At 36.9% G+C, this 13,464-nt stretch overlaps 1 protein-coding gene across 2 annotated transcripts in view; it reads left to right on the forward strand.

Moving 5' to 3' along the window:
• The window catches only part of LOC122073955 (probable protein phosphatase 2C 12), a 56,791-nt gene extending 52,638 nt beyond the window's left edge, over positions 1–4,153 (forward strand). For both annotated transcript variants that reach the window (XM_042638690.1, XM_042638691.1), the window contains 4 exons: positions 2,562–2,687; positions 2,785–3,017; positions 3,221–3,423; positions 3,503–4,153. In XM_042638690.1, coding sequence (XP_042494624.1) covers positions 2,562–2,687; positions 2,785–3,017; positions 3,221–3,423; positions 3,503–3,534 — 594 coding nt within the window. In that variant the 3' untranslated portion in view covers positions 3,535–4,153. The remainder of the gene's footprint in view (positions 1–2,561; positions 2,688–2,784; positions 3,018–3,220; positions 3,424–3,502) is intronic.
• Positions 4,154–13,464: the final 9,311 nt, after the last annotated feature.

Here is a 13,464-nt window from a genome sequence, read left to right on the forward strand (position 1 = left end):
TAAACACATTTTAAAATTACTTGATGAAGATTCCAAATATAGATTTTTTATTGGTAGGTGTATGGTTTTGTTAACACTTGAGATGTATGGGATCAGCTTTACTCCACCAAAAATAACCAAAACAAACAAAACAAAAACACGATTCATAAACAGGGTTTGAATTTTGTCAAGGGTTTTAAGAAAGGTCTTTGAGAAGGAACCAAGTAACAAGGAAGAACCACTGATCCAAGCGACCATTTTGCTCCGGCAACGGTGAGCTTGCTCCGGCAGCGGTGAGCTTCATTCTTCTTTGACAGGAGTAGAAATATAGTGGATGACCTTAAGGCTTAGGCACTCATTTTAGCATCATACAGGTAAGTATAATAAATATTTGTATTTTTTGTTTTCTTTTCTTTATATTTATAATTTTTTTTCATAATTATGTATTTATATTATATGTTAATATGTTATGATGATTGATGATTGATGATTGATGATTGATGATTGATGAAAATGAACTTAGTTTATTCACTTTATTGATTTGTTTTCTTGATAAATATCTTACATTGGTATGAATATGAACCTTTAATATTTATTTAACATATGAGTAATAGGATTCAACTAAGATTTGAGCCAAATAGATTGGTTTTATAAAAAAATTACGCAGGAACGCTTTAATCGATAAGGCGACGCTTTATGCCAGCCTTATCGCTAAGGCGCTCCGAAAGACCTCATACGCCTCCGTAGCCTTACCGCCTTAAAAACTATGGTCCATAGACATGATCCCGTTATTATAATCTTATGTTAGAGTTATCTGGTAGGAGATTAGAACCCATTATTTGGGATCAAAGCTATGGCCAACAATTACAAGAACGTTGATTTGAACAGCATGCAAAACCGAAGCTGTCCAGAGAATGAATGAGAGAGGCTTCTACTCCCTTTAGATCTAAGCATCTTCATAATTTTAGAGATTGGACTACCTTCTCACTTCGACTGCAAATAATAACTAGTGTGGTTGAGTGGCTGCTTACAGACCATCCTGCCAGAGGTTTCTCTTGAAGATGTCATATGCACCATTGCAGAAGCAGGAAACTACTGTCTCTGAAGCTGTTCAGAGACCGTAAATGAGAGAGGCTTCTACTCCCCTTTGATCTGAACATCCTTATAATTTTAGAGATGGACTACCTTCTCATTTCGACTGCAAATAATAACTAGTGTGTTAGAATGGCTGCCTACAGACCATCGTGGCAGAGGTTTCTCTTGAAGATGTCATATGCACCATTGCAGAAGCAGGAAACTACACCAGCAGGACAGATGATTCACAAAAGGTCAAACTGGAAATCCAGACATACAATGGGAAACTGGATGCTCAAAGTTTTCAATGTCTGGCATGTCACCCTCAGGCCTCAATGACTATTTTGATTGGAAAAATTTGTCCGAGAGAAAACCGAAGCTTGCATTAGCTAAGTTGGTTGGTCATGCTGAGGAATAGTGGAGAATATAAGCAATAACTTACTAGTTTGCCACCCTAAACTTACTACATGGGAGGAGTTGAAACTCAAGTAACTTCCTGAAATGTTCAAAGCCAGGCTGCACGTCAATCTCAACACACTCCGGCAATGTAGTTTACTAGTGGTTGTTATATGGAGCAGTTTGACATACTTAGTTCCCTCACTAAACTTCATTAAGATGACTAGATGAGATACAATTAATGTCACACTTCAAATGAAATCTGAACCCTGATATTAGAAAGGAGCTTGTATTAAAAGGCACTTAATGTGTATAACTTGTATGACTTGCAAGACTGCTTCTGAAAGGTACTTTTGGGAGCAGAGAACTTATAAGAAAAACTAGATTGGGCAACAGCCAAAAGAAAAAAAAATATATATTCATTAACAACATTAAAAATATTCAACAGCAACATTCTATCATTAGGAGATTGTAACAACTGCTTCTAGAAAAAAAAATCTAAAGGAAATCTTCTAAATCTAGGACTCTTGGAGTACAAAATCAACTTTTCCAATAAGGTAAGTACTCTAGTTTCCTTATAACAACCTATATCAAACAACCTACTACTAACATGATATTTTGAAATTTAAAAACTCCTAATCATTAGCTAAAGAGAACACCACAACCTGGCTTAGAACTCTAATATAAAAATAGGAGGATTACATAATTCACCCCCTACACGTTAATTAAAGGACTCCTTTCCTGACATACAAGATTAGAACCTATGCTAATCAAAATTAATCCCAGCCATAGGCTCACGTGATCTGGATCGTGGATTGCTTCTGCATTAATATTAAGGTTAGAAGAGGGGAATAGAATGGGACCCCCTATTTTACTCCATGATCTTGAAGTGTTAATTTTAATATTTATTATCCAAAGTAGATCAACTAAATGATTTATGTAACAAATAAATAAATAAGATATAATTTTCCTTTGTTTAGGAGGGCATCATTCACTTTTTATTCATGTGAGACAGATATTTCTTGTTGAACAGCCTTAAGCAATAGTTAACTGCATTTATTTGTTTTTACATTGATCTATCCTTGTCAATGATATTTTTATTGTTGTTGTAGCTATCTACTTCTGGAGGTAGGCTTATCATCTCAAGTGATGGTGTTTGGGATGCCTTGTCATCAGAAATGGCTCTGAATTGTTGTCATGGGATGTCAGCAGATGTTGCAGCTGATCAAATTGTTAAAGTAAGTTTTTGGTTAGTTAACTGTTTGTCTATTTACTAATATTCATGTGTCAATTTGTACTTCTTTTTCTACATCATCTCTTATATTCCATTTACAGGAGGCTGTACAAGAAAAGGGGCTCCGGGATGATACAACCTGTATAGTGGTCGATGTACTACCACCAGAGAAGACAACTCCTACACTACCGCCTAAGAAGCCAGTGAAAGGGGTTTTCAAGGCCATGTTTCGCAAAAGGACTCCGGAATCATCGTCTTATATGGAGAAGGGATATGTTGAGCCAGATGTTGTAGAGGAGATATATGAGGAAGGTTCTGCTGTTCTTGCAGAAAGGTTTTTGTTCCACATGTTATCATTAACAACAAATCTGAATCTTTTTAGCTTTAGATAGTCTACAATTCTCATAAATTGTCTTGTTTTATTGCTTGTTTAACAATTTTGTTCCTTGGTTATATCCATTTGTGTTGACATTGTGGAAACTAGAATGATAAAAATTTAGACCTTTTGACTAGAGGAAACATTTGCTTGGTTTGCAGGTTAGATACAGAATATCCACTGTGCAACATGTTCAAGTTATTCATGTGTGCAGTTTGTCAGATAGAGATGAAACACGGAGAGGGTATTTCTGTACACGCTGGTACATCAAATCCAAGAAAAGTTCGTCCTTGGGATGGTCCTTTCCTTTGCTTAAGCTGTCAATCAAAGAAAGAAGCCATGGAAGGGAAAAGACCATCAGGAGGTATAATAAGCCTCTTTCTCTAATTGCTATGTCCAACTATTTTCAAGCTTTAACTCTGCCTTTTTTCAATTCTTTCCAGATGGTGTCAAAATTAGTAGTGGAAGTGACTAGGCAATCCTCTTCATCAGCATTGTCATGGTTTTACGATTTCCTTGGTTCTAACAATTGTTTCAAAGCTAACCAGGGCTCTGAATTTTGAAGCCTCGTCCCTGAAACTAATTTTGTTTATTCTCAAGTGAGGGGATTGAAGATTTGTACTCCATTGTGTCATCCAAATTGGGAGCTACTGAGAGTTGTTCAACTATTCTAATTCAAGATACAATGTCTGGGTTCAAGCTTCATTTATTTAAAAAGCTCGTGCATGATTTGCAGAATGATTCGATGAGCTCGCCTTATCTATTCTGAGGACTTTGAGAGGTTTTGGTGCATTCACCGATATGTTAGATTTGCCTAAGATGATCTACTCCTCAACTTCTTGTTTTCGCTTCCATTGTAAATTGGTCCCTTCTATAAAATTTCGTATGAGGAAAGCAGTCTCACTGTGATATTCTGACACAAAATAATGGGTGAGAAATTACTTCAGGTGAAATGTAAAAAACTAATACAAGAATGATATGGATCATATTGTATCAGTTTGTTGATCCTTGCTTATCAAGTTGGGAAGTAAACCTCCAGATCATGGGGAATAACATAGTTTATACAATAGAATAATTTTTTCTACAATTGATAATAATGAGCACACTAGTGTCTTCCTATTCCTCTTTGGAAATTGGATTTCTCTAGTTTTTATGTAAGATTCTTTTGTTGTTTCTTCCTTCCCACTCTCCCCCCCCCAAGAAAATAAAAAGACAAAACTGGTCATGCTGGTGGGGACCCCTCTATTTTTCCAGGTGAATAGTATTGTCACCCTTAGATGTGGGACATCTTTGATTCGTTACACGTCAAATTTGTTTGCTAATCTCAATTGGACGATCCATTACTTCTGGGGCATTCTCTTTACTTTTTAAGTAGTTACAATATCATCAAAGGAAAGCAGTCTCACTGTAATATTATGACAATATTAGGTGGAAAATTAATTTGCTAGTGTTGTTTGGGTGAAATGTAACTACAACTTCATGAACTGGTGGATCATAATTTTATTAATGTGATCCCTTCTAATCAAGTGAGAAATAAAACTCCAAAACCGTGGGGATAACAAAGTTCAAAACAGAATAATTTTTTTCAGAAATGATAACAATGAGAACACTAGTGTATTCCTATTCATCTTATGAAATTGTCTTGTTGGGTTTTTATATAAGATTCCCTTTATTGTTTTCTCCCCCCCCCCCCCCACCCCCACTCCCACTCCCACTCCCTAACATTGCACAAAAATCCGCTGCAGAGAGATAGTGAGTGGCACAATGTTGGAAACAGTATATAGCACATCATGCTTATTCTTAAGAGGTTAGTAAAAAAACCATGGTCATGCTTTGGAAAGAGCATATAACACATCATGCTTATTCTTATATACTCTTTTCCATGCCATCTGAATGAAAGGTAAGTAAAAGAAATTTCCGGCATGGAAAGAGTATATAACACATCATGCTTATTCTAAAGAGAGGAAAAATGGTCATGCTTTGGAAAGACTTGAACACGAATAAATTTGGCTAAATCTCTGCCAGGTTGCAAGTAAAAAGAAAAGAATAAAGTAAAATTGGTTTAAAATCAGTAAAGGAAAAAAGAAGCATGGCAGTGTGGCCCCTATGTCTAGACATAGAGGGGGGGGGCGAAATGACCACTCCACCTCCTCATGGAAGGAGAAAATCCTGCCCCTATTGATGAGTCTACAAGTGCTCCCACTAGCCCATGTGCTGGTGTAGGGGTCACGTTGCCTTTTATACAACCCTCTCCCAAATAATAAATAGGGGAAACAATGTTTCCTGGTAGTGTGCTCTATGCCTTGAAATAGGACCACGTAAAAAGATCACCTTGTCCCCCATGGTCAATGTCTCTAAGCGCTCTCTTATTGGCTACATGCTGGAGCTATTGCCACATGATCAGGCAGCTATCTCCCTCCTAAAGAAAAATAAAACTTTTCATGTCTATTTAACCTACTTGTTCTACATAAAATGATCTGCCTATAAGCAGTTGACATGTGGTAGAGGTCCATTCAAAAGAAAGGATTGTGTCGTAAGTTTACAAAACTCGCTCAAAAATGGATCGGTAGAGCCACAATCGGTTCAAACTCCTCAAGGTGGCCAAACTCCTAGGTAGCAAAGTCACAATGGGAATAAACTCTCTGTTGCCATACGGATGAGAGGTGTGACTCAACACCCTATCCAGAAAGGATTCCCCAATTTGAGTAGGACTCTACCTCATCCCTTTCTTTCAATAGGGAGGTAGGCCCTAGGTATTGGGGGTGGAAAAATCATGGTATTTGGAGCCATCGCCTAATTTCACACCCTACCTCCAATAGGCCAAGGTATGCGGCACTAGATTCCCAAACCTAGTCAACCTACCTCTACCAAGATCACAGAAGCAGTCACTTACCTCACAAATGTCACAAGATCACTAATACAAAATCATAGTACAAGTTTAAAGTCATAATTAATACAAATTGCCAGTGATTCACTAAGATGTTAAGCACATTTATATAGGCTCAATGATATTAGCTCAACTCTGATGGATGTTCCCTTGGAAACCCAGGTAAGGTAGGCACTAGTTTTGTTCTCAGAAACTATAAAGCGGAGGTAATTCTCAACTTCAAGGAAGCTATTGGAATAAAAACCAATTTTGAAGAAGAATTCACTGCTATGATTTCTGGTATTGAACATGCTAAAGATTGTGATGTTCGGAATCTTTGGATTGAAGTTGACTCAGTGGCTATGATGACTCTCCACTCTAAAGGCTTAGTTCCTTGGTTTGTCTTTTAGAGATGGAGAGGCCTTCAGAATTATTTAAACTCCATTGTTTGAAAGATTTCACACTGCCATCGGGAGGGAAACACCATTGCAGATTTCCTTGCAAACTCTGCTACGAGATTGGATATCTCTAATCCAGTGGTTTCTTGGCCTCCTTTGATGATATTAGCCCTGGATCAAGACGCAAATATGCGTCCTCGATATAGATTCTTGTAATTTCTGGGGCTGTTTTTTGATGGTTTTCTCCTGCTAATGGCAATGCCGAAGGTGGGAATTTAGTTTCTCAGTTTAGCTCATTTTTTCTTCATCTTTCTCATTGTACTATAATTTTTTCTCCTTTTAATACAATTCTTATGATTTCTTAGCGGAAAAAAAAATGTCCATTAACATCCCAGTGTCTCGCAAACTATTTGAGATTTTAAATATAACCGCAAACGTACGGATCAGTGTAGCTACGGGTCGAACACAGGGAGAGCAGCCACTTTATTTTTTTACTTCTTTTAATAATGCAAAAGTGAACCGATTAATGGTTGTGATCTAATTCTAATTACCGTCCTAAACATATGTATCTAAAATAATGTCCTAACCATTCGTCATCTAAGAATTTAAAGACGCAAGCCACGCAATTAAAATTAAATAAATAAATAACTGAAAATAAACAACCCACGCAATTAAAAAAAACAATAAAAGAAAAAAATGTTGAAATAAAAATTAAAGTAAAAGAAAGGGGATAAAGCTAGAGAGAGACTCATAAGTAGGTTTCTCTACATAGCCCAAGGGATGCATCATAATATGAGCTTCCCTACTTAACCAAAGAGTCACTCTTACAAGGGTTACTCTACTTGGCTTTAGGGAAAGGGAGACAATTAAAATAAAAGTAACAAATTGATGGTTCTATGGCTAGGAGGGGCAAAGCCAACACATACTCTAGCCATGAACCTTGGGGGAAAGGGATAGCAATAATGTAATGACTGAAATTAAAATCCTAAATTAAGAAAGAAAGGATAGTCAGAAGAGGGAATGAGAGGGGGGAGAGAAGACTATTGAGGGAGCCTACTTACTTGAACTTCAACCCTTGAACTGAAAACGTGATCGATTTGAGATAATACTAATACTAAAAATCAAATCTGGAATAAACCAAATCTGAAATTTTTGGTACTAGAAAAAACAAATCCAAAGAAAAAAATGGAACTTGAAAGACATGCTTCATAGCTTGTTCTTATCACCTAGAACTAAGCCTAGAACTAGAACTTGAAAATTACAACTTCAATTTCTTAAACAATAAAAATAAAAAAAATGAATAAAAAACAAAAGTGCTTGCATTAATTGAATAAAAAGAACTTACAAAAGTGTTTAAAGCATAAACCTAAAACTAGAGCTAGAGAAAGAGAAAACTAGAGAAAGAAATAGAGCAACTAAAAAGAAAACCTAGAAGAAGAATAAAGTGTCTCCCCTCCTCTTACATGAGTTGTATTTATAGGGAATGGGGAGGTAGGGTAACAAATTTCTCTTTCCTAAAAGGGAGAAATCCACAATTGGTAGTGAGATTTTTTGAGACCAAAAGTGCTAAGGTGGAGGAGAGAAAAGAGAGAAAAAAATTAGAGAAATTTCCTATAATTTTTTTTTTCTTGCTTATTTTCTTTCCTTTTTTTTTTTTTAATTTATTTCTCTTCTTTTTTTCCTTCTTGCTTTGTGTGATTTGGACAATCTTTTGGTAATGATGTGGAGGAGAGAGAAGATTTGGACAAGATTTATTTCTCCCTTTTTTTTTCTTTCTTTTTTTTTCTTCTCTTCTTGAGAGATTTTCCTTGCTTCTTCCTTGCTTCTAATTTGATGTGGAAATCCCCTCCATGCCCTTAGTGCTTTAAGTGAGTGAAAAGTAGGAAATCTTCAACAAAATTCTCCAAAACAAGACAACCATGAGATTCGAACTTGAGACCTCTTGGTGAGCAAGGGAATTTTGCACACCATAGCTCACCAACTACACTAGGTAGTTGTTGTTGGAGAGATATGACATCCGATAATGCTTAAAGGCTTTAAAATACAAAACCTGCAAAAAGAGAATAAAACCCAAAGTAGCTCCATTCTAAATATATAAAATGCATGTTTTATTACCCTAGATTTCACAGATAAATGTGCTCATCAGAATTCCCCCACACTTAGACTTTGCTAGTCCTCGAGCAAAACAAAAAGAAAAAGAATAAAAATAAAAATCCTAACTCACTTTCGTAGGAATCACGGTTGCACTTAGGATGTGCAACAAGCCTTTAAACCCCTAGGTCACCCCTAGTGGACGAGTTGTGTCTTGTGGGTGTTTGTAGTGAATATAAACCCAAAATTCAGAATAAATAAATCCCAACATTGGATAAAGGTAAGGGTCATACCGATCCGGAGCAAAGATAATTTCTCTTACAAGGGACCCCCACACTTGAACTTTTATTACCCTTTATCAATTCCAGTCACTAGCATATTTCTTAATTTAGAACTCACTTCGTCTCTTCCAAAACATCCTTATCTTAAGGCAAAACCACTTGTGAAGAAATAGGGAACCAATGACTAAGGCGTTGGAGTGTTTTTGACCAAAACATATTACTAAGCATTAATGGCATTTGCACATTTTTTCCTCCTTTTTTTTTCGCTTAATAAACTCTATTCTACTCCACTACTTTTGGCTTGAATGACATGGTGGAGCAAACACCAGACACCCAAGTTACTATATAGCTTCACTTTATATGTCCACAAAGACAGTGATGCTAGAGTTCCTTCAGAAGTTTCCTCCCAAGGAATTTCGATCAAGACACCATGCTTCCTGAGGCGCAATGACCTGTCTAATTCTAAGGGAATCAACTCTTATTCTTCTTTATACCACATTTCACTTTTCATTTTAAATTATGCATTTTTCAACTCATGCCAAATTAAAAAGAATGTCTCAACTCCAAATCAAAAGTACAAGGAATCCACAGACTTACATATGGTCCAACACCATAAAATAGGGGTTTCTTATTTTTCAGAAGAAAGTCCCATCTTAAGACACAAGCTAGTTTTTTTTCTTCTCAACAAGGTTTTTATACGTTCAAAATGGGTACCTTAGTCAAAACTTTTATTTTCATACATCAAGCAACCAAATGGTATGATCATTAGCCAAAAGCCAAAGTAGGACTTCATCCTTTAGTAAGCTAAAAAAAAACAAAAAGAAAAACAAATAAAACAAAGTGAAAAAAGTAGAAACTGGTTTTCCTTCCCCACACTTAAGTCATGCAATGTCCTCAATGCATGGAAAGAATTAAAAACGAAGACAATGCAAGGGGGTCATACCTGATTAAAAGTTAGTCATCAATGTAAAGAGGTTCATGGGAGATCCATGACCTCTTCACTACCAGTACTAAGAAACTCGAGGAATGGTTTCAAACGTTGACCATTAACCTTCGAAATTACCCCTGTTCCTGGATTCAAAATCTCCACAGCCCTATGGAGATATACATTATAGACAATAGACAGGTCATCCCATTGGGATCTAAGCTTACCAGGAAAAAGATGCAATCGAGAGTTGTACAATAAGACCTTATCACCAATTGTAAAAGATTTATGCAGAATGTGTTTATTATGAAAAGCTTTGGTCTTTTCCTTATAAATCCTAGAACTTTCATAGGTTTCATTCCTAAGTTCCTCTAACTCAGATAGTTGGAGCCTACGATGAATTCCAGCATCAGACAAATCAAAGTTGAGCTTCTTAATGGCTCAAAAGGCCTAATGCTCCAACTTAACTGGTAAGTGACAACCTTTTCCATACACCAAACGGTAGGGAGACTGACCAAGATCGGTCTTGAATGCAGTCCGATGGGCTCACAAAGCATCAATGAGCCCAAGGGACCAATCCTTACGGTTGGGATTAACAGTTTTCTCCAAGATTTGTTTGATCTGCCTATTAGACACCTCCACTTGGCCACTAGTTTGGAGGTGATAAGGGGTAGATAACTTATGGGTGATCCCATACCTTTTTATTAAGGCCTCAAAATGCCAATTATAAAAATGAGTACCCCTATCACTAATTATTGCACGTGGTGCACCAAAGCAGGAAAAAATGTTCTCTTTGAGAAACTGGACCACCACTTTGTGGTCATTAGATTTACAAGGTATGGCCTCTATCCATTTAGAAACATAATCAACGGCCAAAAGTATGTACAAATTCCTAAAGGAATTAGGGAATGATCCCATAAAATCGATGCCCCATACATCAAAGATCTCAACTACCAAAATAGGGTTGAGGGGCATCATGTTCCTCTTATTGATACGGTCAAAAGATTGACAGGCGGGACAAGCCTTACAAAAATCAAAAGCATCTCTAAAAAGAGTGGGCTAATAAAATCCGCATTGGAGAACCTTTGCGGCAGTCTTCTTAGGTCCAAAATGTCCACCACATACATGATCATGACAAAAAGAGAGAATAGATTGTTGCTCATGATCAAGAACACATTGTCGGATAATCTGATCCGAACATATCTTAAACAAATAAGGATCATCCTAGAAAAAGTGCTTAACTTGGGAACGAAACCTATACTTATCTTGGGTGAACCAGTGATCCAGAGTCACACTTGAAACTAAGAAGTTGACAATATCCGCAAACCATGGTTCACTGGACACTGTAAATAACTGTTCATCTGAAAAGTTCTCATTGATTGGAGAATCGACAGTTAAGGAATTGGGAAGCCGGGATAAATGGTCTGTAACTAGGTTTTCAACTCCTTTTTTATCTCTAATTTTTAAATCAAACTCTTGTAAAAGTAAAACCCACCTAATGAGACGGCCTTTGGCATCCTTCTTCTGAACTAAGTATTTGAGAGCAGAATGATCAGTATACACCACCACATGTGAACCAACTAAGTAAGACCGAAACTTTTCTAATGCAAACACAACCGCTAAAAATTCTTTTTCAGTGGTTATATAATTGAGTTGTGCATCATTTAAGGTCCTACTAGCATAATAAATTACAGTGGACAACTTATTAATCCTTTGACCCAAAACTGCTCCTATGGCAAAATCCGAAGCATCACACATCAGTTCAAAAGGTTCAGTCCAAACAGGTGGTTGAACAATGGGTGCATTGGTCAACTCCTTCTTAAGTTGTTTGAAGGATTCTAGGCACTCTTTAGAAAACTCAAAAGTTTGATCTTTGGCAAGCAATGAAGTGAGAGGTTGGACTAACTGACTAAAGTTCTTAATAAACCTTCTGTAGAAGCCCCTATGCCCTAGAAAAGATCGGACGTCCTTAACAGATTGAGGAGGTGGTAAATTATCAATTAAATCCACTTTAGCTCTATCTTAATTCCCTCCTTGGATATTACATGGCCTAAAATAATACTAGATTTAACCTTGAAATGGCATTTCTCCCAATTCAAAATCAAATTCTTAGATATGCACCTTTACAAAACTAGAGAAAGATGATGAAGACATTCAGAATAAGAATTCTCATGAATTGAAAAGTCATCTATAAAAACTTCTAAGAATTTTTTAACCATGTCAGAAAATATGCTCATCATGTATCGTTGGAACGTAGCAAGGGCATTACAAAGCCCAAAGGGCATATGCCTGTAAGTAAATGTTCCATATGGGCATGTAAAAGTGGTCTTATATTGGTCCTCTAAAGCAATTGGGACTAGTTATAGCTGGAATATCCATCAAGAAAACAATAGTATTCATGTCTAGCTAACCTCTCTAACATCTGGTCAATGAATGGCAATGGGAAGTGGTCCTTCCAGGTTGCCACATTAAGTTTCCTGTAGTCTATGCACATTCTCCACCCAGATTGGACACGGGTTGGAATTAGTTCATTATTGGCATTGGGAACTACAGTCACACCAGACTTCTTAGGCACTACATGAACTGGGCTTACCCATTGGCTGTCAGAAATAGGATAAATTATTCCATGATCCAAACACTTTAGGATCTTTTTCTTAATAGCTTCTATCATCACTGGGTTTTCTCTTCTTTGGGGTTCCGTGGATGGTTTGGAATCTTCCATAAGATGTATATGATGTTGCACAATAGAAGGGCTTATACCCTTGATATCAGCCATGGTCCAACCTAGGGCTTCCTTATTATCTTTTAATACTTTAAGTAACTCCTCTTCCTGGCTAGAAGTCAAATTTAAAGAAATTATTACAGGAAGAGTCTGGTCAGGCCCTAGGAAAGTATACCTCAAATTAGATGGCAACCCCTTAAGATCTAGCTTAGGGGGCTCAACTATGGAAGGTTTGGGAATGGAATTGGAAAGGGGTCCTAAGGGCTCCACAGGTGTGTGAAGACTCAAGACTTTAGAAAAAAAAATTTCACTATCACCATCTAACTCATCCATACACTCTTGGAATTCTGAATCAAAATTAATATCAAAGTTGGTAATTAAATCATCAGAAAAATCTAGAAAATCCTCAATAATATTAATCTCTTCTTCCATATGTGGTTGCTTGCCTATCCTAAGCATGTTAAACTCAACAGTTTGGTTACCAAAAGATAATCTTAGAAAATCATTCCGGCAATTGATTAATGCATTACTGATAGCCAAGAATGGTCTTCCTAGAATTATTATGATCTCATCCTTGGTTGAGAAGGGCTTGGTATCTAATATAATGAAATCAATAGGGAAAATAAATTCTCCCACCTTTAGTAAGACATCCTCAACCATCCCTTTAGGAATTTTAACAGACCTATCTGCCAACTGAAGAGTAGTTTCAGTGGCTTTGAATTCTCCCAATCTAAGTTGCTTGTACACATGGTAAGGTAAAAGATTCACACTTGCGCCAAGGTCAAGTAAGACATGCTCAATGTAGGTGTTGCCTATGACACAAGATATGGTAGGGCTCCCTGGATCCTTATACTTGGCTTCTATAGGCTGAGTAATTATAGAACTAATGTTACCTGCCAAGAATGCCTTTTTGGGCACACTAATGATACGTTTGTGAGTACACAAATCTTTCAGTACCTTTGTATAGGCGGGGATCTGGGATATGGCATCCAAAAGAGGGATGTTCACTTCTACCTTTTTGAAGACTTCTAAAATTTTGTCTATGGAAGCAGTCTTCCTTTTGTTTACTAAGCGATTAGGAAATGGGACAGGATGAACATAAGGACTGTTAGGGATTTGCCC

Source organism: Macadamia integrifolia, chromosome 3 (genome assembly GCF_013358625.1).
Source record: "Macadamia integrifolia cultivar HAES 741 chromosome 3, SCU_Mint_v3, whole genome shotgun sequence".
NCBI classification, from domain to species: domain Eukaryota; kingdom Viridiplantae; phylum Streptophyta; class Magnoliopsida; order Proteales; family Proteaceae; genus Macadamia; species Macadamia integrifolia.